This window comes from Anas acuta, chromosome 5 (genome assembly GCF_963932015.1).
Source record: "Anas acuta chromosome 5, bAnaAcu1.1, whole genome shotgun sequence".
In the NCBI taxonomy this organism is placed as follows: domain Eukaryota; kingdom Metazoa; phylum Chordata; class Aves; order Anseriformes; family Anatidae; genus Anas; species Anas acuta.
The window spans coordinates 64,233,585-64,257,804 of NC_088983.1; the positions used below are offsets into that span (position 1 = coordinate 64,233,585).

Here is a 24,220-nt window from a genome sequence, read left to right on the forward strand (position 1 = left end):
CATGATAAGGAAGCGGCAGACGGACAGAGAAACAAATGGAAGGCCTATAAATCTCAAAACTGGACATTGGAATTCATTATAAAGATACAACAAACGGAAGAATTGGCAACAACCAGCTCTCGCAATTAAGAAACGTGCCAATTCAGCAGATTCCTGACCAAAGGTGAAAAGTACACTGTGAGGAAGACTCGGGGTCTTCCTCCCAAAGACCCCTGCCCACGTCCCAAAGACCCCTGCCCACAATTCTTGGGAGGCTCTACGCAGGCACAAGGTGCCAAAAGGCTAAGTAGCATGAGAAGCGAGGGAAGGCGGGGATAGGTAATGCATATGTATAGGTGCTTGTAGAATATTGATAGATTGATTGTATAAATTCAAGACTGCTTTCCGCTTTGGGTATGCACGATAGGTGGAGAGATCCCCCGTGCATCCAGCGCTGCAATAAAGAATATACCACTTAAAGGAATTTCGGCTTCAATCTTTGAATCAATCGTTTGGTGTTTTTTTTTTTTTTTTGCTTTTTTTCCGCGTTAAGCCTCCCCATTTGATGCGAATGGTGCAGGAATGCATCGCCTAACACGAGTCGGAGAACCTCAAAGCCTTCGCTGAGGGAACCGCAGCCGCAGAGCAGGCAGCAGAGCTCAGCTGCTGAGCACAACGAGGCTCGCTCATTTCGGCGGCTGTGTGGCCTCAGCCGCTCCCGGTGCCTAAAAATAAAGCCAAAATAAAAATAAATTAAAAAAAAAAAAAAAAAAAAAAAAAGCCGTATGGGAGCTCAGCGGCCCCGGCCGGGGCTACGCACACGGTCCCGGGGCTGCGTCAGCTGCCCACCCGCGCACCAGCCATCAGGAGGGGAAATCGTGGGAGGAAAAAAAGCCACGATGTTTTGAACTTAACACGTGTGTTTTGTTTCTTTGTCGCAGGGTGCTCTCTCCTCCCTTTCTGCCTTCCCCCCCCCCCCCCCCCGAGGAGCACGTCTCCGCTGCACTGGAGGCAGGAGCCTGCTACACGCAGGTACGGTGGAGGTAAACGCCTTGGGAATGCACCTGTGTGTAAAAACTTACACGGTCGGTGTGTAAACCGACTCAAAAGCCCCTTTCCAGTCTTCTGGAGTTGTCAAGTGGTATTACCGCATCATGCCATGAAAATGAGCGAGGTGCATTTAGGGTTCCTTAACGGTGAACAGATTCTCCAAACTAATCTGAGATAAAAGAGCATTTCCTATAAGGAAAAATAAAACTTTCACCTATCTATTTCACAACAATGAAAGGTTCGGGAATCTAGTATTTCCACAGCTCAACGCCAAAATAGATTACTTAATTATTCATTTCTCCAGATCTTTTTGGTGTAAAATCTGAAAGTAACTCAAACAACAAAATCTTGAGAATAAATTAGGGCATGTGTTAGAACTGAGAGAAAAAATCACAAGAACAGACTTTCACATGTTTTTCAGAACACCTACAAGTAAGTATCAGTTGGGTGTGGTGGCATCCTGTAAAATACCTTTTGTTAAACAGATGGAAATGAAACTTGTGTGCCATCAGCCTCTTGTGGTGGCATGTTGAGAAGTAGCAAAGCTAGTTAGAAAATAATACACATGTACAGATTTAAGAAATGGACAACGTTTCACTGTAGATGTTTATTCTACTTATAGTAACAAAAACCTGTGAAGTCCCATATTTTAATGTACAGTGATATATTTTGTCATATAAAATACAATTTACAGAAATTTCTATCAAGTAAACCTAAACAAACACACTTGCTTTTTGCATACTTTTACGTATATCTTTAAATTAAAAACATCTCATTAAGAAAAATCTTACACCATAGTAGATGTTTGCATTTAATACCGCCTCTTTGCATTTTAACATTTTGTCTACGGGTTCAGAATACAGACCAATATTACTAATAATTAATATTACTAAATAATTATTAATTGATAATTATTTAAATTACTAAATAGTTAATAATTAATATTACTGATAATTAATAATTAATATTAGCAATCTTCTTTTCAAACTTAATGCAGTTTTATACCTTTTTCAGTGGACAGTCTTATATATACTACCAGCATAAGCATAAGCAGGGTCTGACAACAGTGACACTTTTTTTTTTTCTTTTTTTTTTTCAAAACACTTTTAGAGTGGAAAGTACAGGAAAATGGAGACATTTCTTAAATTTCCAGCAAAGTTCTGCCAAAAGAAAACCCAAGAAATGTCCCACATAATTAATTTAAATCGAAGAAATAAATTCCATGGCCCATTTCATAAACTTCTTTTATTTAACAAACTTCTTTTTCTTTCCTTTGGTATACCAATTCATTTGTAGTCTTAGCTCTTTGCCAATAGATGTCTGATTTTTTTAATTTTTTTGCTGGTTATAAAGGTGCTACTTCTATATACTCTTTAATTGCAGGTTTGTAAAAATGTGAAATTAAAAACCCCTCATCCACATGAAAAACTAGGTACGTTTTTCTTCGTTGTTGTACACTTAACAGATGGATTTCAAAACACAAAATACCTGTATATAAAAAGGAAGATAGTGCACTTTAAGCTTATAACATTCCATTTTCAAATCCTCCGTCCAATAATCAGTAACACTGTTCTTCTGCAGCCTTCTCCTAAATACGCATGACCCTTGCATTGTAAAATAAACAAGACAGCAATATTTGACTCCTTGTCAAATATGCAGCAAGTGAAAGTCCAGTATGTTCTTGCCTTTTACCTATTTGAATATTGTCGTTCACAGTTGTTCAAAAATTGCTAATTTGTCAGTACATTTTGTAAGGCTAGATTTACAACAGCATTTTTGCAAAGGTGAGAATATACAGTATATACAGAAGACATTGACTCAGTCCTTGCAGTGGTGTCTATTATCTATGGGAAATATAACAGCAGTTATAGTTCTATGACTGATTAGTGGAAGATGAAGCTTCTGCCTCTGTTGGTTTCTGACCTTCCTTAGGTGTTTCTGGCTTCACCTCTTTACCGATCTCCCTACTTTTACTGCGATCTTTCCGATCTTTTCCTCTTTCACGATCTCGATCTCTGTCTCGATCGCGCTCTTTTTCCCTGCTTCGATCCCGGTCTCGGTCTCTGTCACGATCTCTGTCTCTGCTTCTTGATCGTTCTCTGTCACGTTGGTTTCTGTCTCTGTTTTTATCCCATTCTTTGTCTCTGTGTCTCTCCCAGTCCCTGTCTCTGTTGCAGTTTCTGCCACGGTCTGTTTCCCAAGGTCTGCCATGTTCTCGATCCCTTCGTCTTTCCTCAAAGGGTCTGCTTTGTCGATTCTCTGCTTGCTGAGGCTCTGGCTGATCTAAAACCTTGTCTTTACTTCCTCCTTCGTATCTCTCTCTCTGTCTCCCTTCAAATGTCTGGCCTCTAAATTCAAGATTTTTGCCTTCTCGGAAGTCAGATCCTGACCACTGTCCTTCTGACTCGGGCCCTTGCCCAGGAATACCAGAAAGAGGTGCAGACGGCCCAGCTTCCTCCCACATCTCCTTTCTGTGGCCTGGTGGATGACTGGGAAGGTCCAGGAGTGGTCTTGGGGTTGGCTTCATATTTTGTGGCGACTGTGGTCCATGCTGCGTAGAAAATAAGGAAGGAATGGGGCCCTTTTGACTTCCAAATCTTCCAGGGGCAGATCCTCTTTGTCCATCGTTATTTGGAGAAACATGCTCTTCTGAGAACTGTGGCGCTGGGCCTCTAAAATTAGGTCCATGAGGTCCTGCGTGTGCATTGAGCATCAGTGGTGCTGGAGGTCCTCCTTTCTGCCCAGACAAAGAAAACGGACCTCCAGCTCGGTTCTCCTCAAAGTGCTGTGGGAGAGGTCCACCCTCACCCTGAACTGGTGGAGATTCAGTTTGTTCTACAAATTGATGAGGCTGAGGGTTTCTTTGTTCTTCGTATTGCACCGCAGAAAGACCCCTGTCTGGTTCAAAGTGACCAGGTCCCTTTTCCTGAGAAGTAAACATTGGATTTGCCTCGTTTGACCAGGATACTTTGTGCATATCTTGCAAAGACTGACTGTCATTAGATGTGGAGAAATTAGGCTGAAAAGACGTACTTGGAGGTGTCGGAAGCAGCACTTTACGTAAAGGCCTGGATGTAGAAGGTTCTGCAGAAACTGCTTGACTCACATTTTCCAAAGTAACTTGAACAGTATTTTCAAATTTGCTATTAGGTGCCTCTTTTTGGAGCACTGCAGGAGGCTTTTCACTGGAAACCCAGTTATCACCACCGTAACTAAGCTGAGTAGCAGGAATTAAAGTTTTATCTTCCTTACCAAGTGAAGTCTGCAAAGTGTTTGGAGAACTCGCTTGAGGGTCACAGCTCTGGTTTAAAACTTGTGCTTGCTGATTGGAAGATGAAGGTAAATCTACTTTTTGCGCAGCCTGTTGGTCCTGATGGAACAATTCAGTCTCTATTAGGGAAGATTTTGGTGGAGGTGACATTAAAGCATCAGACACCGAGAAGTGAGCCACTGAAACACCAACAGCTGCTCGTTGTTGTCTGAGGGCTTCTTCTTGCTCCTCAGTTTGTCGTTTCTGCTCTTCTAGTTGTTTGTTTAATTCTTCTAACATTTTTTGCAGTTCCACCAAGGATGAAGACGCAGATAAATCTGGCACATACGAGGCAGGTGTTTCCACGGAAGTGTTTTTAGTGTCTGTATACATTTTGTTAGGTAAATCATCAACCGTAACTTTTGCTTCCTCCAAGATAGTTTTGTCTTCCAGATCATAGGCCTCATCCTTTAGTTCTGCTGTGTTACTGGGCTTCTCCACACTATACAGTTTTTTGCTTTCACCGGTCTGCATTTCAAAAGCTTTCTCTGGATCATATTCTTCTTTGGGATCGTATGGCCTGTCATCCTCCTCATCTTCTATAGCTTTGTCTTTTGACATCTGTCCAAACTGTTGTACAATGGGATCTAGCAAAGGAACAGCTGACACACCTCCATCCACAGCTGCTTTAGCTTCCTGATTTGAAGACTGGACAGTTTCAGTCTCCTTAGCAAGAGGTTCAAAAGTCTTCTTTTTACCAAAAAGTGTCTGGTGGATGTACTCAAGAGGTGTGGTAGTTTTTGAGGATGAAGAATGCATAGCAGTAGCACTTGTAGAAGCGGTAGCTGAAACTGGTGGTGGTACAGTACTTGTGGTTCCACTCTTAGTCGAGGACGGTATTTTTAATACTGAAGGTGTGACTGATGAGGTTTCTGGAACGGGAAGTGGGGGTGGAGGTGGAGGAGATCCAGGTAGTGTTGTACTTACAGCTGAGTCTCCCGAATACAGTGTGTATTTCGGAGTTTTCTTTTCTTGTGAAGAAGCTACTGGCCCCTTAGAGTACAGCGATGTTTCTGTTTCCTCTTGCACCTGAATTCGGCTGCGCTTTTTCTCTATTTTGTCTGTATCCATGGTAGTAGCAAGACGCTTCCCTTTCTGACAGATAACCAATCCAAGAATTAAATTTGGACGTGAAGACTCGAGACCTGAAAGGAAACACAAAGATTGCATATGTAAAAAAACTACTATTTTTTATCTGTGTTCTCAATAGGAACTTATCATTTTATATAATGGCAGCTATGAGTCATAACAGTAACAGTTCTTCTAAATTTCATGCAGTGACATTATCCCATAAGCCTATGTGTCTATATTTAATTACTATTTATATAAATTTGTATACAGTAACTAAAAATGTTTTAATTCTTTCCCTGATATTTTTTGAATATTGCAGTAACAGGTGAATCTTACTGAAAGATGTCCTTGTAAATGTCTCTGCTGTTCAAAAATTAAAGAAAGTTTTCCTATTTTTGTATTATTACTTTCTACTTATTATTGTCCACTTCCTCCCCCAATCAAATATTTCCTTTCTAAATGCTTTGCAAATACCTTATATACACAGAGATACTGATAAGTGAGAAAACCTGGACAAGCAATCTAACTTTCTGTAGGGCTACGTTGGAATTGAAGAACTAGAAATAAAGAGAAAAAAACTAATGCTATTAAAACAAACAAACAGACAAACAACAACAACAAACACTTCACTTTCTGTTACAAAGAAAGCACGAGGCATTGTTAAACTTAATAATTACATTTCTGTTCTAATCTGTGCTAAAATACCGGACTGACATTTACACCATTCCATCAAGGTGACTTTTAACACTGTTGTAGAATTGAGTTTGATGCCACAGACCCTTCCCTAAGTAAGAAATGCGAGCAGAATTACTCCATTGTGAAAGCTTCAGGCTTGAATCCCTGGAGAAGCACTTCCAGAAATGACCGGAAAGTTTCCCATAAAGAGGAAAAATGCAAACAGCTGAAGGTCCGTTTCACATTATTGTATTCCTTCCTTGTACATTCACATTTCCCACAGGCACTCGTGGAAGACAAATACAACCAGAATAAAGAGCAGGGAATAAATCCTTTAACATACAGTCAGTGGCAAATGTAGAAAAAACATATAAAGAGAGGATTTTAACTTCTGGATTTAGTGACTTGAGATCCTCATTTGGGAGCCATATTAATATTTGCATCCAGCAAGGAACCAATAATAGAGAAATGAAACTAACAGCAAAGAGATTTACTGTGGTTATACGATGAGGACTCTAAAACCTACACTGTCCCTTATATTCATGACCCTTAAGTAAGAGTTTAAAAGAGGTGTAATATATGAATTTATGTATATCTTTAGTCTCTTACTAAACAAAACCAACTGCTCACTAAGGAACAACTTATAAATAACTAATTATTGCCACTGAAAACTTCTTGATACCAGCAAAAACCCAAACTTCCCATAGTTGCAGATAAATTCTATTTGCCATTACCAGTCATAAGTATGAACCTTTGCTGAAACAACTGAATTCAAAGTTTTAAGGGGGCTCCTAAATTTACTATCTTATGAGAAAATTACATCAGCTGTTTTTATTTGTATAGCTGAAATTATATTCACGTACGCTAAGAAAGAATTAAATGAGGTAAGCCTATTTCTTAAGTTCAATGTGAGGTTTCCTCAGCAAGAGGATTATAACCAGGTAAATCAAGACGATGACTTCTTCAACACAGCTTCATTAAGCATAAAGATTTCATTAAGCAGTAACCTGCCTAAATTCTGAAATTCTGTGTTCTTCTGACTGTGACTGGTAATAGTGCAGCACGCCTGTTTTAGCCACATAATGGAGAGACCAGCAAAATCTGGTTACTCACTAGAAGGTCTTTGCAAAAAGACAGAAAAAATTGGGGCCAATGCAAAATCTACTTGAAGTTTCCTATCAGAAGCAGCTCTCATTTTAAGTATTTGGAAAAAAAATAACACTGAAATTTGATTGAATGCAGTCTAGCTCCACAGCTGATTTCAGATTACTTCAAAGTTCAGTGTTTGAGTTTTACATAGTTCTGTGGTTGAGAGGATGTTGGCCATGCTGGTTTAAATAAACTTCTATTTTTCATTTAGTAGCACATAGTATTTCCTACTTGTACATTTAAAATTCAGTGCCAAGCTTTTTCCTCCAGATCTAGTATTTCAGTATTTTGTGTTGCCAATTTTCACTTTCTTCCATGGTTAGAAATATATATATATATACACACGAATTATAAATGCATCAAGAAAATGACCTAGCTATACTAACCAAAACTAAGACTTGCTTATAATTTAGTTTGCTTATAATTCTATACAGATTGCCCTTGTGAGAGGGCAGGGACGGCAAGATGTACAACGAAAGGAGGCAGGACAGGAACTAAACAAGTAATTATCTTTGGTGAATCTAAGATTATTTGGAAAGGATCACAAATCCTTGATTCACCCAGTTAAAAACTCCTTTCAACCCACTGCCTAAAAGCAATCCTAGCAATTCTGATCACTATAGTTTACTACCCCAGATGAAGTTACATTAATACATAACATCAGGGCATAGCTCAAAAGACAGCTTACTTGGGAAGACTGTGTACACTCTGAAGAGACTCAATAGTTAGGTATGATTCACTCTGAGTGACTGCTTTACATTTTTTCTTTATCAGCATGTGAGTAACGACTCCACATTTGGTCAGCATCGACTCGTGCAGAGGATCTCTCAAATCTGTGTTCACCCTAAAACTCCTCGTAAGCATTCACTGTTCTTCTGTCGTTAACGTATTGGTTATCTGCCCTTCTGCAGAGACCTGTGATTTATCCAACTAGTCACAACATGCATCTCAAACACTGACTAATTGAAACGAGCAGGTTTCAAAAATCTATTGGACTGTGTATCTAAAATTAACAGCAAAAAGATAGAAAAACAGTTCTGAATCCCTGTAAGAGACAGAGATCATCGCTAATAAAATCAGAGTAAAACTTAAACACACGTTCAAGATAAATTCCAAAGCTAAATTAACAACGGTTATAACTGAATCTGTTTAGTTTGGTCAGAGAAGAAATCCATTAAAATTTTACATTTTGATACTGTAGTTTTCAACAGATGCCTAACCCAGTTTCTAAATTCATTCAATCCAAAGCGATCACACAGTAAGTGCTTCTTTTGGATGGAAATATACAGCCAGACCAGCACTTCAAAGCTCAGTCCCATTCCATTTCCATATCCGTAAATAGGTTTCAATATCCATAAATAGGTTAAGTGCCTAATTTTAGGTAATAACTAAATGAAAATGTTGGCTGCAGTCTCCAACTATTGCTCAATAACTCTTTCACAAGCAAGCATTTTAAGTGCTGCAAGCTATGTTAGTAGCTTTTGATGCTAAATTATTTATAAAATATTGTTAAATGCATTCTGCATTTGAAGACCACGATGGTGTTATCAAGTTACATCCTGTAATTAAATCTATTTAAACAAGATGTATTAAATATTACTATGGGATTAATATTTTTTTTTCCGTTAAATACGTTTTTTATTTTCATGAAATCAGTTTTGCAGTATTTATCTACGTAATGGCCACATATTGTCCCTACCATCCGCAGCTGCTAGGAAGTTAACTGTACCACTAAGGATACATCCCTAATTTCTGTACACTGATGGCAAAACTTAGGGAACAGACCTATGCCACACTTTTAACTGCAGAGACCAATACAAGCAAAGCTGTAATCATTATCAACACGCTGTTTAAATACTTGTCCCAGTTAATTGTGAAAGCATGATTGAAAACTATCAAGTTGGTGTATCTGGATTCAGTGATAGAGATCACTTCCACCGCTGTAACACTGCTGCACATTACGGTGCATTTGCTGAATGGGAGTGGCTGACATCAAAAATATGTTGTTCTACTACTGCTGCTTTCCATACTGGTATGAGTACTCTAAATATCTTGAAGAGATTTCATGCCTTCATACTTAAAAACACTTCCAAGCTTAAACTAACGGAAGAGATACTGCGGCATGCCCTCTGCTGATACACTTTTTAAATTAAAATTCTTCTATATTAAATATGTATGGTACCCGATACATTGCCAACATTGCCAATAAATCCCTCCATAAGTGCGTCTTCCTAGTGCTAATAATGACTGATTATACCTTTTAATTTTTTTTCAAAAAGTGTTTTCAGATCTACAGATGAAAGTGCTAAATAGTGTTGTGTGTATGTGAAACGAGACAAACAAATTCACATACAGTAAACTACCAAGAAAAAAAAAAAAACACAATGCTGAACATCCCACCAACAGATAATATCTGGTAATAAATATCTGAGGTGGTTGAAGTGAATAAATGTGAATATCCTTCCATGTTCCTCTATATCACCCATGACAAAGTTTTGTAGATCTTCTAGGCACTACAGCAGGTCAGAGGTCCTCAGTTGTGTTCCAAATCCAGTCCATCAGAAAACAGGATTCATAACAGATTCATAATCCGTATGCACCTGATGGAGCTGGTTGATACAGCTGGAATATCTTCCAGCTAGGACTTCTGGAGTGATGGGATTATTGTCCTCCCCCTCCTCCCGCCCCCAGTCATATTTATCAAAGTATCTTACACTGTCATGTTTTTTGAGTACTTGCTAAACTCTATTTGAAGGTACACACATTTAAGGAGACAATGACCACTTTCCCAAAAATATCTTTATTGGGTATAAAAAACAGTAAATTCCATCAGATGTCAGTAACAAGTATGTATTACAAGTCTTTTACGCTGCGGTATTAATACATGCCTGCAAGTGTTTATACCTATGTTTCTTCTGGGCAATTACCTCCAGTTTTGAAAGAACTTTTCCTATTTACATTTTGTAAAAACCAGCCTGACATTCCTCATTTCTATACTAATACTAACAAGTCTGTCTACTTTTGCCAGGCCTCCACTTTAAAAGCTTCATTTGAAATGAAATCTACAACAGAAATATAAAAGATAATGTACAAGGACAGCCTATGTTTGCTCAAGAATGCAAGGAGGGGAAGATCATTTAAATGCTTCCCTGGAGCAGGTTAAGACAGGCTCAGAGCGTATGAGAAAAATCTTGTCCAAGAACACAAAGCAAGCGCCCTTTGCAATTTCATGCAGGAAAGAAGAGTATTTTCCTAGCATTACATTACTTGTTGGTGGTGTTTTTTTGTTACTGTTTTTTAAGTCGTATGCCATTAACATGTGAAAACCTGGCCAGGCAGAACACACCTCTGTTTATGAATATAAGCCCTGAGAATGCTTCATTGAGTTTAGTCCTAAACTTGTATTTGGGTAGCAGAGGACAGTCAGCTTGTCAGAAAGGTCAGCTCCTTACATGTTTTAATGTGTAATTATTTTGCGCTGTTTAGTATTTTGCAAACCATCCTTACAACAATGCAGTATTGCCTTCATTGTAACGTGTAGCTCTTAAGCTCCTCAACCTGTTACTCTAGATGAAAAAAGGTACTTATTTGGAAACTAAGCATATGCACCGCCTCCATCCTCAGATGAAGGTGACTTCAAATTTTGTAATATAAAGGTGTTTCACATCTGAATTCATTCTCATTTCTTCTGTTTCCATGTTCAGTGCACAAAGATGGAGCAAATTCAAGCCATACATTACTGCTGATAACTCTAACTAAAAATAGAAGAGCGTAATATATACCAACCTATACCACCTACTGTCTGCCACCTACGCAAAAGGAATTTGCCTGCTCCCAGGCAAACCAATGTTCTGAAGTCAGTGATTTGTCTGGAACTTGATCCAGGTAGCACAGAATATTTCAGACCCCGTGTACATGCATATTGCATGCACAGCGTAATACATACCATGAGATAACAACAATGTAGTGAAACCATAAACGTTACCTTTGTCTTCAGAGATTTCTTGACTGCTCCGTGGGATAAGAGTCTCCTATGTGATTTAGGGGACAGCACATGGCTTGTAGGGACCTAAAACTTGGTGGATTTATGGGTTGTTGAAAGTAGGGTCGGTTGAATGTTCTCATAATGTTTGCTTGTTTGTCTCAATATAGTGGCTGTTCTATGTACTCCATTTTATGGGTAAACAAATCCTCCTAACAGCAGAGATTTATCTTGTTGGAAAGGCTATGTGAGTTTCAGACCATGGCACCTTGAGATGATTGACTTTGCAATTTTTTCCTATATGCACACTTTTAAAATCTTTTTATAAAATTATATATTTTTTAATTATGCTTACATTAAACATTCAAAACCAATTGGTCTCTGATTTACTCGTTTTGTAATTTTACCTAGCAGTTAACCTCCCCTAAATTTTGTGCTTACCTGGTCCCTTAAAGGGCAAGAGGTTGGAAGGAATTGGGTCCTTAGAACTCAGTGGGATCAGGTAGAGATTCTTGACATGTCTGTTGTTATTAGTTACAACACCAAAACAACGACGACTGCTAAAATAGGAGTAGAGAGAGATATAGGCAACTTCTTCTTCTTCTGTGGCAGGATGGAAACGAATCAAACGAATCAAAAACAATTCCTGAAATACAAAATCAAAGTGGAAAAATTCAACCTGTAACACATCAGCAAATAAAATCGTTTTCCACTTTCATCCAATATAGGATGAAAGTCTGGAGCAGCTTTAAACCAAGATTTAAGAAAATACTGTCATTCAATTGGTAATATTAAACCAGAATCAATTTTGTCATTTTCAGAAAGACCAACTATTTACGTATCTCACATCAAGCTACACCTCTTTAGGTTCAGAATATTCAAATAATTAGGAAAGAAATGGAAAATTCTTAGATTATATTTGCATACCGTGCTTCATTTTTACTAAATCCATCAGGGTTTTAGTAGTAAAATTTATTACATACACTTACTAATAATTTCCTAGTCTTTTAAAATTGAATTTCTATCTTCAGTAACTGAATAAATAGATTGTTTATATTCAATCATTAAAAAACAATAGGTTGTATGAATGTTTAACTACTACACAGGGGAAAGACAATTGGCAGCTCAACAGGCAAACCTGTTTCTTCAATAAATCAAAAATTTCAATGGAATAAGTGGTAGCAGTAGTTTTCCAGGTGTGATCGACATCAATATAAATTAGTAACAAGGAAATTCTATCAAAAGCCGCTGTGTATTTCTTCCTGGTTTTCCAAAGGATTTTAAGTAAATACCTTACAAAGTGAAGATTTGAGTTTGCCAACATAATCCCAGACTGCCTTCGGTGAGATCTTCCCACCAATATGAATCGTGTCTGGTAAATCCTAAACAAGAAGCATTACATGGTCGTATAAGAAAAGGAAAGAGAGGCTACAGTTTTGAACCAGCACAGATTGCCCCATCCCAGTAGCTTAGGCGATAATACAGTACTATGTTTTACTAAACTTGCACATATACATTCCTAATTTCAGACAGGCTGTTTCCAAAATGCAAGGAGTTCATTATGGCATATTACTGGAAGGCTGGCAGTACACACAAAACAGAAAAAGCACTGCCTGACGAAGATAGCAGTGGAAGGTCAAATACTTTTGTATGCCTATCAGCCGATTCTATTTGTTAGCTTTGCTTTTACAGGGAACCTGTTATATGTAGTATAGCTTTTATCGACGCTTTCAATTTATCTGAAATTTTTGCACCCATATGAATTCTAGTTAGCTTCCTGTCATGATGACAGTGAAACCTGTTCTAGCAAAAACAACAAGAGAGCCACCAACCCTCCTAAGAAAAGACCTAAACTACACGCCTGAAACCCTCAATCACAACAAATACACTTCTTCAGAGAAGTTAAGAAACTGCTCAGTTGTTTCATCACAAGCTGTCATACTACCTCATTAGTTGAATGTACACCCTCCCAAAATATAAAAGCAGTTGCATCAAAGTTAATCAAAGCATGATATTTTTAATAAATGGCCAAACTTTTCTAATAGATCACATCAGTGATCCATCCATCTGTTTGTGAGCAGAACAAGGCATCTCTTTCAAAACACATGCTGATGATGCTTCTCGTCAAAAACTGATCTTGAAATCAAGCTATTATTCTATGTTAGATACTAACATATATATAAACATATTAACAGACATGAGAATTCTTCACAAATACGTGAGGAATTTTTTTAAAAGGCTTTCTCTCCTCCCCCCTGCCTCAGGCTACTGTTCCTATTACTACAGGAGATTACTAAAGGGATGCAATTTTTTTTTTTTGTTACACGTCCAATATAACAACATACACAGTGACCCCAGCCTTTCTAACAACAGGAACTGCAATACATTCTAAACGCATAAACATGTCAGTGCTAACCTCACTAAGATAATCAAAGCACCCGGAGACAGGATATGCTTTAGCGATAAATTTGGCCACACTCTGCAGATTAATAAATCCTTTCCAAATGGTGTTGAGGCGAGAGAGGAAGAGAGAAGTGTCGCTGCCTTGAGGTGAGCGTGGCTCAGCAACACTGCAAAACAAATCCAAAAGAGAAACGTTATAGAGCACAGTAAGAATGCTTCCTTCTTCTTCTTTTCTTCCCTCCTCTTATTGATCAATTACTTTATTTTAAAAAAGCAAGTAACAGAAGCCTTAGTAAATGCTTTGTTAATGTTTTCCACTTTCATCCAATATAGGATGAAAGTCTGGAGCAGCTTTAAACCAACCCTCACAAACACTTAATATATTTGAATGCACATGCAGATTTAAAGTCAAATATCTTATAAGTTTTATTTATCTGTTAAAACACATTGAAGAATTTTTACTGTCAATATATCACGATGCTCAGAAAATTTTACCAACTAGAGAAGTTAAACAAGGAGATGACAAATTAAAAATTTAAAGTTCAGGTAATCGCATTTAAAGTTGAACATGCCTTTTGATTATTGGCAGGGGAGGGTAAGAAGCAAAGGGGGACAAACACACTGAACATAGCGAGACCAGAGATTCAGTGGCTTAGCTTCCTATTAAATATACACACCTGATATTGGGTGACTGATGAACAGCTAAGTATCTTGGATCTGGTGAGGACGATGGCTTTGTTAATATTGATTTGGGGACAGTCATAACTGGTTTTGACATTTCCTGCTTTGTCTCCCCTGTTAAAACTTCACCAGATGCAGTACCAGAACGCAGGGCTGTCGTCGTACTACCAGAGGAGCCGCTCATTGGTGTTCTAGGCTCTCGGCCAGAAACTGTTACAGTTGTGACAACTGCACCAGTGCAAGAGGCAGGAAAAGTCGAAGGTTCTTCAGATGAAGTATCTGTGTTGCCATGGCCTTGGGTTGTAGGGATGTAAGTTCTTTCTAAGCTTGACTGGGAAACTGCTTCTGCTGCAGGTGCAACTTCGGTTTCCTCTGTGTTTTCAGAGGCGGCCTCTTTAGCAGGCTCCGCTGCTGCTGCTGGTGCAGAACTTTCATATTTTTGCTGAACTTCTGGTTTAGATTTTGACACTGCTTTTTTAGCAGAAGCCATTAATTTTATCTTCTTCGGTGGTAATTCATCTTCAGATGCTGAAATCTGACCTACAAAATTAATTTTAAAGTGTTTTTGATTACTGTTTAACAATGAAAAGGTCTGAAGAGAAAAACAAGTAAGCAAGCAATGCTCTTAATAATTCTTTTACTTCAGACAAAGTCAACACTGTAGATACCTGTACAGATTTTGCAGTTCAGGTCAAAAAGATGGGCTCGATGTTCATTTCTTGCATCCTTCAACATACTGCTAAAAACGTCTAGAGAAGGAGCACTATTTACATTTTGTACAGTTTGGGTTGACTTCTGCTGCTCCTGGAAATGAATAAACACAGAAAACATTCTGGTTGATTGCTAAATTCAATCATAAAAAAATACTTTTGAAACCGTTAATTCCGGTTCTTTAAAAAGATATTAAGGGCTGTGCAGAACTACTGCTCTGAGCAGCACTTACAAAAAGATGGAATTTTGAACTATTCTTCCCCTTTTATCATTTGTTTAAGAATATCATGTCAAACAGAGTTCTCAAATAGTATTTGTCCTCATTTCATTTCATGTAATTCTGAAGTAGATACTATCACATTAACTGCTTCCTGAGAATACAGAATTGTAATACTGATCACATTTTTGGGGGGGAAAACAATTGGCTAAGATTTTGCTGTAAACTGAGGCAAAGGTCTGAAAAACACGCATCATCTGATATTTTAGAAGCACATGCGATATATGCCCGATATTAGGTTGTTGCATTCCTTCAAACCAAAAGGAAAATGCTCATAGCACACCTACTAGGTGATATTCTTACAGTTCATTGAAACAACCTGCATTTCTGATACAAAATTTGAGGCCCTAGTTAGCATTTATCTCCCTTGGCACCTCCATGCTAAAGCAATAGCTAATACTTACATCAGAATCAGACACCGGGGGAGAATCTTCCATATTTACATCAGGCACTTGTTCCCGTTTTACAGCTGCTTTCTTGATCTCGTGTGATTTGTTTCTTGACTCTAACATCTGAGAGAAACAAAAACACTTTAGTAACAAGTCTGCATACTGATTTTATAATTTTATTTTGTATTTTCTTATCAGTTGGCTAGTGGAAGAGAAAAAGCTTACGTTATTCATATTTCATTAGGAAGAAAACAATATATTAATTATGGGTGGTAAGGGCTGGTGAAGTTACTGTTAGTTCATATCTAAGGACACACTGGAGAATTGTATTGCTTACCGCTTTGGCTGGTTTCTCCTTCCATACAAACAGTTCTTTAGATAAAAGTTCTTCGGGTTTCATTCTCACTAGTTTTGACAGTGAGATTTCTCCACGAAGAACACGATGAAGAAGTCCCTAAAAAAAACAAACAAAAAACACACTTTGTTGCCATGCTGAATAACTTAAGCAACTAACATGATTTGCAGTGCTGGACTGTCAAAACCCTTTCAGGTTTCTTAATTCCCTATTAAAAATGCCAGTTAATCCTAAGAAAACTTAGCACGGTGCAGCAACCAGAAACTAATGATGAAATCATCATGAAGTATGAATTTTCCACATTTCCATAAAATATACTATCAATTCTACTGAACAGGAATTTCGAGAGGTGAACTGCCACTCCTGTTTCATATCTATAGTAGAATTTTTTTTAAAGAAATTACGTTGTCTAGTCACTATTCCCATCTGCACCAGCTTCTTTTTCCTTTAAAAGATAAATTATCATGTACACAAGTGGTCTCCCATACAAACCACAGAACGTCACAGAAGAAAAACATTTATTTTTTTTCTAAGAATGCCATTCAATAAACAAATATTTCGCTACAAAGGCCAATCTTAATAAATACACACGATCCAACTGGACTTCCATTCCAACTGGATTATTTAATATTTGAATGGCTTTAAAACAATTTTTTAGAGCATAATTCATAAGTCTCTCTCTTGAAACTACATATTGATGTATTATTTAAAAAACAGAATATATTTCAGTACGTTTACTGTTTAAGTAAATTCCAAACCTGATTTTTTGGGTCCTCGAGATCGAACATGATGCTACGGTATTTACTCTTGTATCGGTTGTCCGTAACTTGAAACAAATTAAACACCTCCTTTTCAATATTGAGTGCTACTTTCCCTACTTCACTCTCTGTCATGACCAGATCATCACTTTCATTGACTCTGTTAAAAACAAGAAAGGGTATGCGCATTTACGTTAGGCACAAATTCTTCAGGCAGCATTCATAAAAACTAAATTTTCAGAGGAAGGAGTTAACCCCGCTTTTATTCACTCAGTGAGGACTTCCTTAAAACACATTTCAAAGCCAAAGTCTATCTCAGGACCTCAAAATGTCAACAATGGCAACCTTTTGCTACTGTCTACAGAAGACCACGGAAGACAGCCTTAACGAACTGAAGCCAGGTCAGTCCTTACAAATCCTCCTACTCATGACACTGCAATTAGTTTTTTGTTGTTGTTTTTTGTCATGAGCTACTGAGGGAGCTAAAACACTTCAGTTTTAATCTTAGACCCTCCACTGTGAACAGCATTTCTATTTCAGAGACACTACCAGAGCACAGTGGCCTAAGTCTTGACAGCTGACAAGAGCTTTAATATTTGTGGGACAATGTTTCAGCTTTTTTTTTTTTTTAAGAAAAAAAAAAAAAAAAGTAATACAGTTGCTAACTTTGGGAGAAGAAGGAACCTCTGCCTCAGCAAGCCCTTCCAACCTTTCACTGTGATATTCCCTACACTATGCTTCGTACAACCCCTACATCTCCAAACACCACCATTGCCAGATATCAGCTTCAGGTCACCTGCATTATAAACATCTCTATGCTGTGATTTAATTCTTCAACTGTAATTGTCTCTCACTACAAATGGGATAGTGACGTTTTTTTAAAGGCTTTTTCACATGCCCAATTATTTGGCATCAGATTTTTTATTTTTAATAAAGCTCTAATGCTAAAAATACTTGTAGTAATTTCTAGCACAAATTAAATCCCTTAGTAGCACTTAGCAAGAAAGAAACAAAACTCTGCAGGCTAACGCTTTACTTCTAGTTGTAGTTTCCTATATAAAATAAGTGCTTTGAATTCCCACCCACCTCTTCCATAACATTTCTTTTAGGGACTGACGAATATATTGTCGAATCTGCGAGTTGGGCTGCGACTGGATAGGGCTAGCTTGTGTTTTTGCTTGACTACTTCCAGATGCAGTAGAAACGGAAGACGGCGAAGGCCTTTTGAGTCCTCCAGCCAAACTGGATGCAGCTAGTTTTTTGGAAACTGGCGAGTCATGAGAAGAAGCTGCTTGTTTTGAAGGAACGCCGCCTGTTGAGGGCGATGGTTTCTTGGGAATTTCACCTTTGAAACTCCCAGCAGGTTTAAGCGTCTGCTTCATTAGTGATGTGCTAGACATGGAAGGGGACTTCTTTGGAGGAAAATTTTTAGTGAGGGAAGATGCATGTTTCTCCACCATAGATGCTGAAGCAATAGCTTTCTTTGATGCCCCTATAAACTCTGTCGCTTTATCTTTGTTTCTCTTCTCTTCCTTTTGAGCTGTTAAAACAAAGAAGAAAATGCAGTATTAAATGCTTAACATTATAACTTCCTGTTTATGAAGACCAGCTGTCAACCTATAAGGAAGTCTGTGAAATACCTCTGGAGAACTACCAAGTATATAATTTAAGCCATTCATTTTTAAAGCCTTTTTAAAAAATGTGTAAAAGTTGACTTTTTTAAGAAGAAGTTTGCCTTTGATCCTGCAGAGAGCACTTCTCAGAGACTGTCGGAAGAGTTTAAAAGAGTTGCATTTTGGTTGTAAAGGTTGAAAATCTCAGTCACAAGCTATGCAAGAAAATTAAAAAAAAAAAAAAAGACACCACCTTCAAAGATTCCTGAGTTGGACTTCATGATTAAGCTTCAAAACAAACAAACAAACAAACAAACAAACAAACAAACATTTTCACAAAGTCTTTAAAAAAAAAAAAAAAAAAGCAACACAACCCATATCTCACATTTAAGCAGAAATCCTCGCTCCAAACTTTCTACTTTAAGGAGCAAGCAAAGAGAGTCAAGTTAAACAACAAATCAATTGCTTAAAATTTTAAATATACGTTCAAGCCATTTGGTTGCTAGTATGAGTATCACACTCTCGCTATAAACTATCAGATCTTCTCATTTACTTTCCAGTTAAACTCTAGATTTAATACTATAATATTTAATAATTAAATATTAAAACCATTGCTCAAACTGCGGCTATTTAATTCCCACCAACTATTCCATTCACAATATCCAAAACTGCCATTTAATGTTTTTTCTAACATCAATATATTGACAATACACATAATGCACAAGAAAATTTACAAATTACAAGCGAAGACTCCATATACTGAAGTTATAATTGCACAGGACTTTAAAAACAAGCATTTCTGTAGGTTGCATTTCACCTGTCCACATTTTGGCACTGACGGGAACAGTTCAGCAAAACGTAATAAGCCAAAACACACTCTCCAGCCAGCAAACGTCATGTGCTCCACTTCAGTTTGCCAGAAGTATCGTTTACAGGACATCAGAGTTACCGTGACACATTCGTTGTGGCAGCACAACGGTTCCGAGGGAAACCAAGAAACAACTCCTGAGATGAAGTTGTTCTGATTAGAAAAGCTAAAGTTACTTCCCCAAAAGTCTTTTTTCTCCTCATAAATCTGCATTTGACTACTGACCAGTTTGTGATTTCTTAATTTTTTAATTATTATCTGATGTTTTTAGCTAGCAAGGTCTTGTAATCAGAATTAGTCCCACAGCCCCATCTGCAGAGAGCTATGTGCTTCCCGGGAAGGATGCAGAAATTCAACTTTGGTTAATTTCACCACAAACCAAATGGACCCTTTTGGTCTTCCATACCTGCTACAGTGAGAGCAGACATTATCAGGAAGGGTCTAACAACCGATTTTTCTCAGACTTGAGGGGGACAAAGGTAGGGAGCACCCTTCTGAAGCCCAGTTCGCCCAGTTCAAGAAATCCTATAACAGCATACTGTTTGAATAGAAATACACCTCAGAAAGGGGAAGATTTGGATTACCTAAGAAACAATGTCACTACTCATTTCTGAGTGAAACAGCCTTCCCACCTTTGCCGGTCGTTAAATTCTGTTAGACGCTGAGCATTTGTAGTAGGCACCTCCAGCAGAACGCAAGCTTGTAACGAGCTGCACTACACTGCCTCTTACTGCCAGCATGTTTCACCACCAATACACAAGCTGGTGGTTAAGATGAACCATAAAACCGATGCTGTACCTGAATTTTCATAAGGCTAGGCAGAGAAGCAGGTGCTAAACATTGCCTGGAATACAAAGTGAAGAGGAGGATGCAGAAGCACTAGCTATGTGGATCCACTGTGAGTGGATGCCTTGCTAAAGCTTTCTGAGGGAAAATTATCTGAAGTGTAAGATGAAACACACTACATTACATCATTCCAAAGAGCGTGAAGATCTTACTAGAGATTAAACTTCTTGTTCACCCACTGTTCCCGTACTTTTCCCTAGGGACTGGTCTCAAGTACTGACAAACTGAACACAAACCCGGGGGATGTTGAGCTGGACTCACACGGACTTCTCTTCTGTTTCTAGTATCTCCCAAAGCCTACCCCACTAACCTTACACTATCCGTCAGGAGGCATTGAGCTATCCCAGGAAGGAGAACAGGGATCAGAAACTATCAGTGACAGTTTCAGTTTGGTCTAATGAGGCACCTGGAACTTAATACACTGAGGTAAAAAGCTGAACTACTTTGAATGAACAGTCTTGAAAAGCTAGAAGATGAATATCCAAAATATGTGTACAATAAGGTTGTGAGAATTTCTCTACTTCTGGTTCCTGGTTTATCTTCTGCCCAGACTTGTCTCTTCAGGCCGGTGGGACAGCGCACCTCTGTCTCACTACGGAGCGGCAGGACAGCACAGCTCAGCTACAAAATGACCACAGTACAATTCGGTCCTCGGTGCTATGATTTTAGTTCTTTTGGGTTGCAGCAGAAGTACAAAACATGAAATACTAAGCTTACATTCCGTACTTACAGTTTTATCATCTGTTCAAATTAGTTAACAAGCACGCTGATAGAACTAAGAACAGCAGTTAAGATATTGTGTGTATAAAAAATATATCCGTGCCCCAAACCTTCCTGTGTTCCAACGGCTATATCATGGTAAAACTATATACATGTAAAATAAATAAATAAATGGCACTAGCACAAAGGTAGATTGAAGTTCCCAGGGTTGATAGGCAGCAGCATCAGTATGGGTTCAAGAAGAAAGATGCACAAGCATCCTTTATTCTGCCAGTTCACGTCATGGCTATTTTGAAATGTTTCTACAGTAGAGCACAGAACTCAATGCTTCTTTAGCCAACAGAAAATGAGCAGATATTTCAGCCTCATGGAAGTCTAACAGTCTCACAAACTAAAATACTACTTTATAATTACAACTGTCTACCTAACTACTTGCTGGCAGGGATTCTGCATGTAGCAAAAGATACCTACACTACATAGGCTATTCGGTGTTTCAGAACACCTGTGAAGTACTTTCTCAAATCTGCAGGACACCTCACTACATTTGAAGGATAGTGAAGTGGTGTGTGTGTTTTGACAAAGTATTGAAGGTACTTACATCCTACTGTAGTGGGTTTACGTGGCAAGGTTTTGGTAGCAGGGGGTCATAGGGGTGGTTTCTGTGAGAAAGATCTAGAAGCCGCCCCATTTTTGGGAAGGGCCCCATTGTTTTCCAGAGCTGAGCCAATAAGCGATGTTGTTTTGCGCCTCTGTGAGAGCATATTTAAGACAGGGAAAAAACGCTGCGCCACACAGCAGCCGGGAGAGTCAAGGGAGTGAGAAACAGCCTTGCAGGTGCCAAGGTCAGTGTAGAAGGAGGGGGAGAGGTGCTCCAGGCGCCGGAGCAGAAGTCCCCTGCGGCCTGTGGTGAGGACCATGGTGAAGCAGGATGTCCCCCTGCAGCCCATGGAGTACCACGGTGGAGCAGGGTTCCACGCTGCAGCCCGTGGAGGAGACCACGGTGGAGCAGGTGGCCCTGCACCGACGGAGGCTGCCGCCTGTGGAAGACCCCTGCTGGAGCAGATTCCGGGCCGGACCTGTAGCCCGTGGAGAGGAGCCCACGCAGGAGCAGGTGACCTGGCAGGAGCTGCTGCCCGTGGGGGAGCCAGGTTGGAGCAGTTTTCTCCTGAGGGATGGACCCCATGGTATGGACCCATATCTGGAGCAGTTCTGGAAGAGCTGCTGCCTGTGGGAAGCCCACGCCGGATCAGTTCATCAAGGACTGCATCCCGTGGGTGGGACCCCACAGCACAGGGGACGAGAGTGACCGAGAAGGAGCGGCAGAGAAGAAGTGCTGTAGACTGACCATAACCCCCATTCCCCCATTTCCCCTGCGCCGCTCGGGGGGAGGAGGTGGAAGAGGGTGGAGGGGGGGGAAGGTGCTTTTGGTTTCTTTCCTTTGTTTCTCACTTCTCTCACTTATTAGTAATGAGCAATAAATCTTACTATCTATCTTCTTATGCTGAATCTGTTCTGCCCGTTACAATAATCATTGCGGGATTTTCTTGACCTTATCTCAACCCTAGAGCCCTTTTCACATATCTTCTCCCCAGTCCTCTTTGAGGAGGGGGAGTGAGAGAGCGGCTGTGGTGGAGCTCGGCTGCCCACTCGAGCGGAACCATGACACCTACATATGTTAACAACCTCATCTTAAAAAAAAAAATAAAACACCCTCATATCCCATTTTGACTATGACAAACTGGATAGGCCCTGACAGATTTTTTTGGTTTACTGACAGGATTAGTGTTCTGCCAGACAATCCAGCTGCACCAACTCACGCTGTCCTTGCACAGCTCTTGTATCCAATGCACAGGAGGGCAGGAGCACACAGCCGAGCGCGGGGAAGGAGCAGGACTGCCTCTTCTGGCAGCAGCTCCCCAGTCCATTGCCTCAGCTGCAAGGCGAGCATGCCCCCCAGCCAGCACCATCTTCTGATGGGCGCTGTTTCTGGTGCGCGTTTGGAAAAGTTACCAGAAGTGAGTACTCTTTTCAGAGAGCAGTATGCCAACACAGGAGGGTCCCCGCCGCCCCTTCAGCCCACCCTAGCGCTGAGGGGACCGAAGGCTCCCCCCGGGCAGCTCCAACCCCGCAAGGCCCACCGAGGAGCCGCCGCCAACAGCCCCCCTCCCGGCGCCTGCGCCCTGAGGGCGGCTTCGCCAACCGCCATGAGCGGCGGCTCGGCCCCTCGCCGTCCTGCCGGGCACCATCGGGCTCCGAGCCCCGCAGGGACGGGTGCTGAGCCCTCCTTGCTGGTCCCGGCTTCGAGGGCTTTGCGTTTTGTTTCAGTTTAGGCTGTGGAGAAAGCGGCGGGGTGGGCGCGGAGAGCGCGGTCCGTGAGGGAACGGCGAGGGGAAGGAAGGGGAGCGCTGAGGGGAGGAAGGGCTGCAAAGGTTTTAAGTTTATTGTTTGGTGTTTTTTTTTTTTTTTTTTTTTTTTTTTTTTTGCTTTTTTTCCGCGTTAAGCCTCCCCATTCGATGCGAATGGTGCAGGAATGCATCGCCTAACACGAGTCGGAGAACCTCAAAGCCTTCGCTGAGGGAACCGCAGCCGCAGAGCAGGCAGCAGAGCTCAGCTGCTGAGCACAACGAGGCTCGCTCATTTCGGCGGCTGTGTGGCCTCAGCCGCTCCCGGTGCCTAAAAATAAAGCCAAAATAAAAATAAATTAAAAAAAAAAAAAAAAAAGCCGTATGGGAGCTCAGCGGCCCCGGCCGGGGCTACGCACACGGTCCCGGGGCTGCGTCAGCTGCCCACCCGCGCACCAGCCATCAGGAGGGGAAATCGTGGGAGGAAAAAAAGCCACGATGTTTTGAACTTAACACGTGTGTTTTGTTTCTTTGTCGCAGGGTGCTCTCTCCTCCCTTTCTGCCTTCCCCCCCCCCCCCGAGGAGCACGTCTCCGCTGCACTGGAGGCAGGAGCCTGCTACACGCAGGTACGGTGGAGGTAAACGCCTTGGGAATGCACCTGTGTGTAAAAACTTACACGGTCGGTGTGTAAACCGACTCAAAAGCCCCTTTCCAGTCTTCTGGAGTTGTCAAGTGGTATTACCGCATCATGCCATGAAAATGAGCGAGGTGCATTTAGGGTTCCTTAACGGTGAACAGATTCTCCAAACTAATCTGAGATAAAAGAGCATTTCCTATAAGGAAAAATAAAACTTTCACCTATCTATTTCACAACAATGAAAGGTTCGGGAATCTAGTATTTCCACAGCTCAACGCCAAAATAGATTACTTAATTATTCATTTCTCCAGATCTTTTTGGTGTAAAATCTGAAAGTAACTCAAACAACAAAATCTTGAGAATAAATTAGGGCATGTGTTAGAACTGAGAGAAAAAATCACAA

At 40.1% G+C, this 24,220-nt stretch overlaps 1 protein-coding gene across 1 annotated transcript; it reads right to left on the reverse strand.

The window, feature by feature from the left end:
- Nucleotides 1–2,902: 2,902 nt before the first annotated feature.
- Nucleotides 2,903–23,083, reverse strand: LOC137858045 (death-inducer obliterator 1-like). Its single transcript, XM_068685436.1, has 11 exons — nucleotides 23,011–23,083; nucleotides 17,877–18,330; nucleotides 16,791–16,950; nucleotides 16,015–16,131; nucleotides 15,693–15,800; nucleotides 14,969–15,104; nucleotides 14,297–14,840; nucleotides 13,633–13,786; nucleotides 12,509–12,598; nucleotides 11,658–11,862; nucleotides 2,903–5,484 (listed from the first exon to the last, which is right to left on the reverse strand). Exons 1-11 carry the CDS (start codon nucleotides 23,081–23,083, stop codon nucleotides 2,903–2,905), a joined length of 4,623 nt encoding a protein of 1,540 aa, XP_068541537.1.
- Between the last annotated feature and the right edge of the window lie 1,137 nt (nucleotides 23,084–24,220).

What these genes read in the sequence shown, in the direction of transcription:
- LOC137858045 (XM_068685436.1), bottom strand. Translation starts at nt 23,083, where the DNA reads ATGGTGCCCGGCAGGACGGCGAGGGGCCGAGCCGCCGCTCATGGCGGT. An exon ending in CCCCGGTGTCTGATTCTGAT is followed by an intron (nt 15,105 to 15,692) that starts GTAAGTATTAGC and finishes ATTCATTTCCAG; the next exon opens with GAGCAGCAGAAGTCAACCCA. An exon ending in CATCAGTCACCCAATATCAG is followed by an intron (nt 13,787 to 14,296) that starts GTGTGTATATTT and finishes TTTGTTTTGCAG; the next exon opens with TGTTGCTGAGCCACGCTCAC.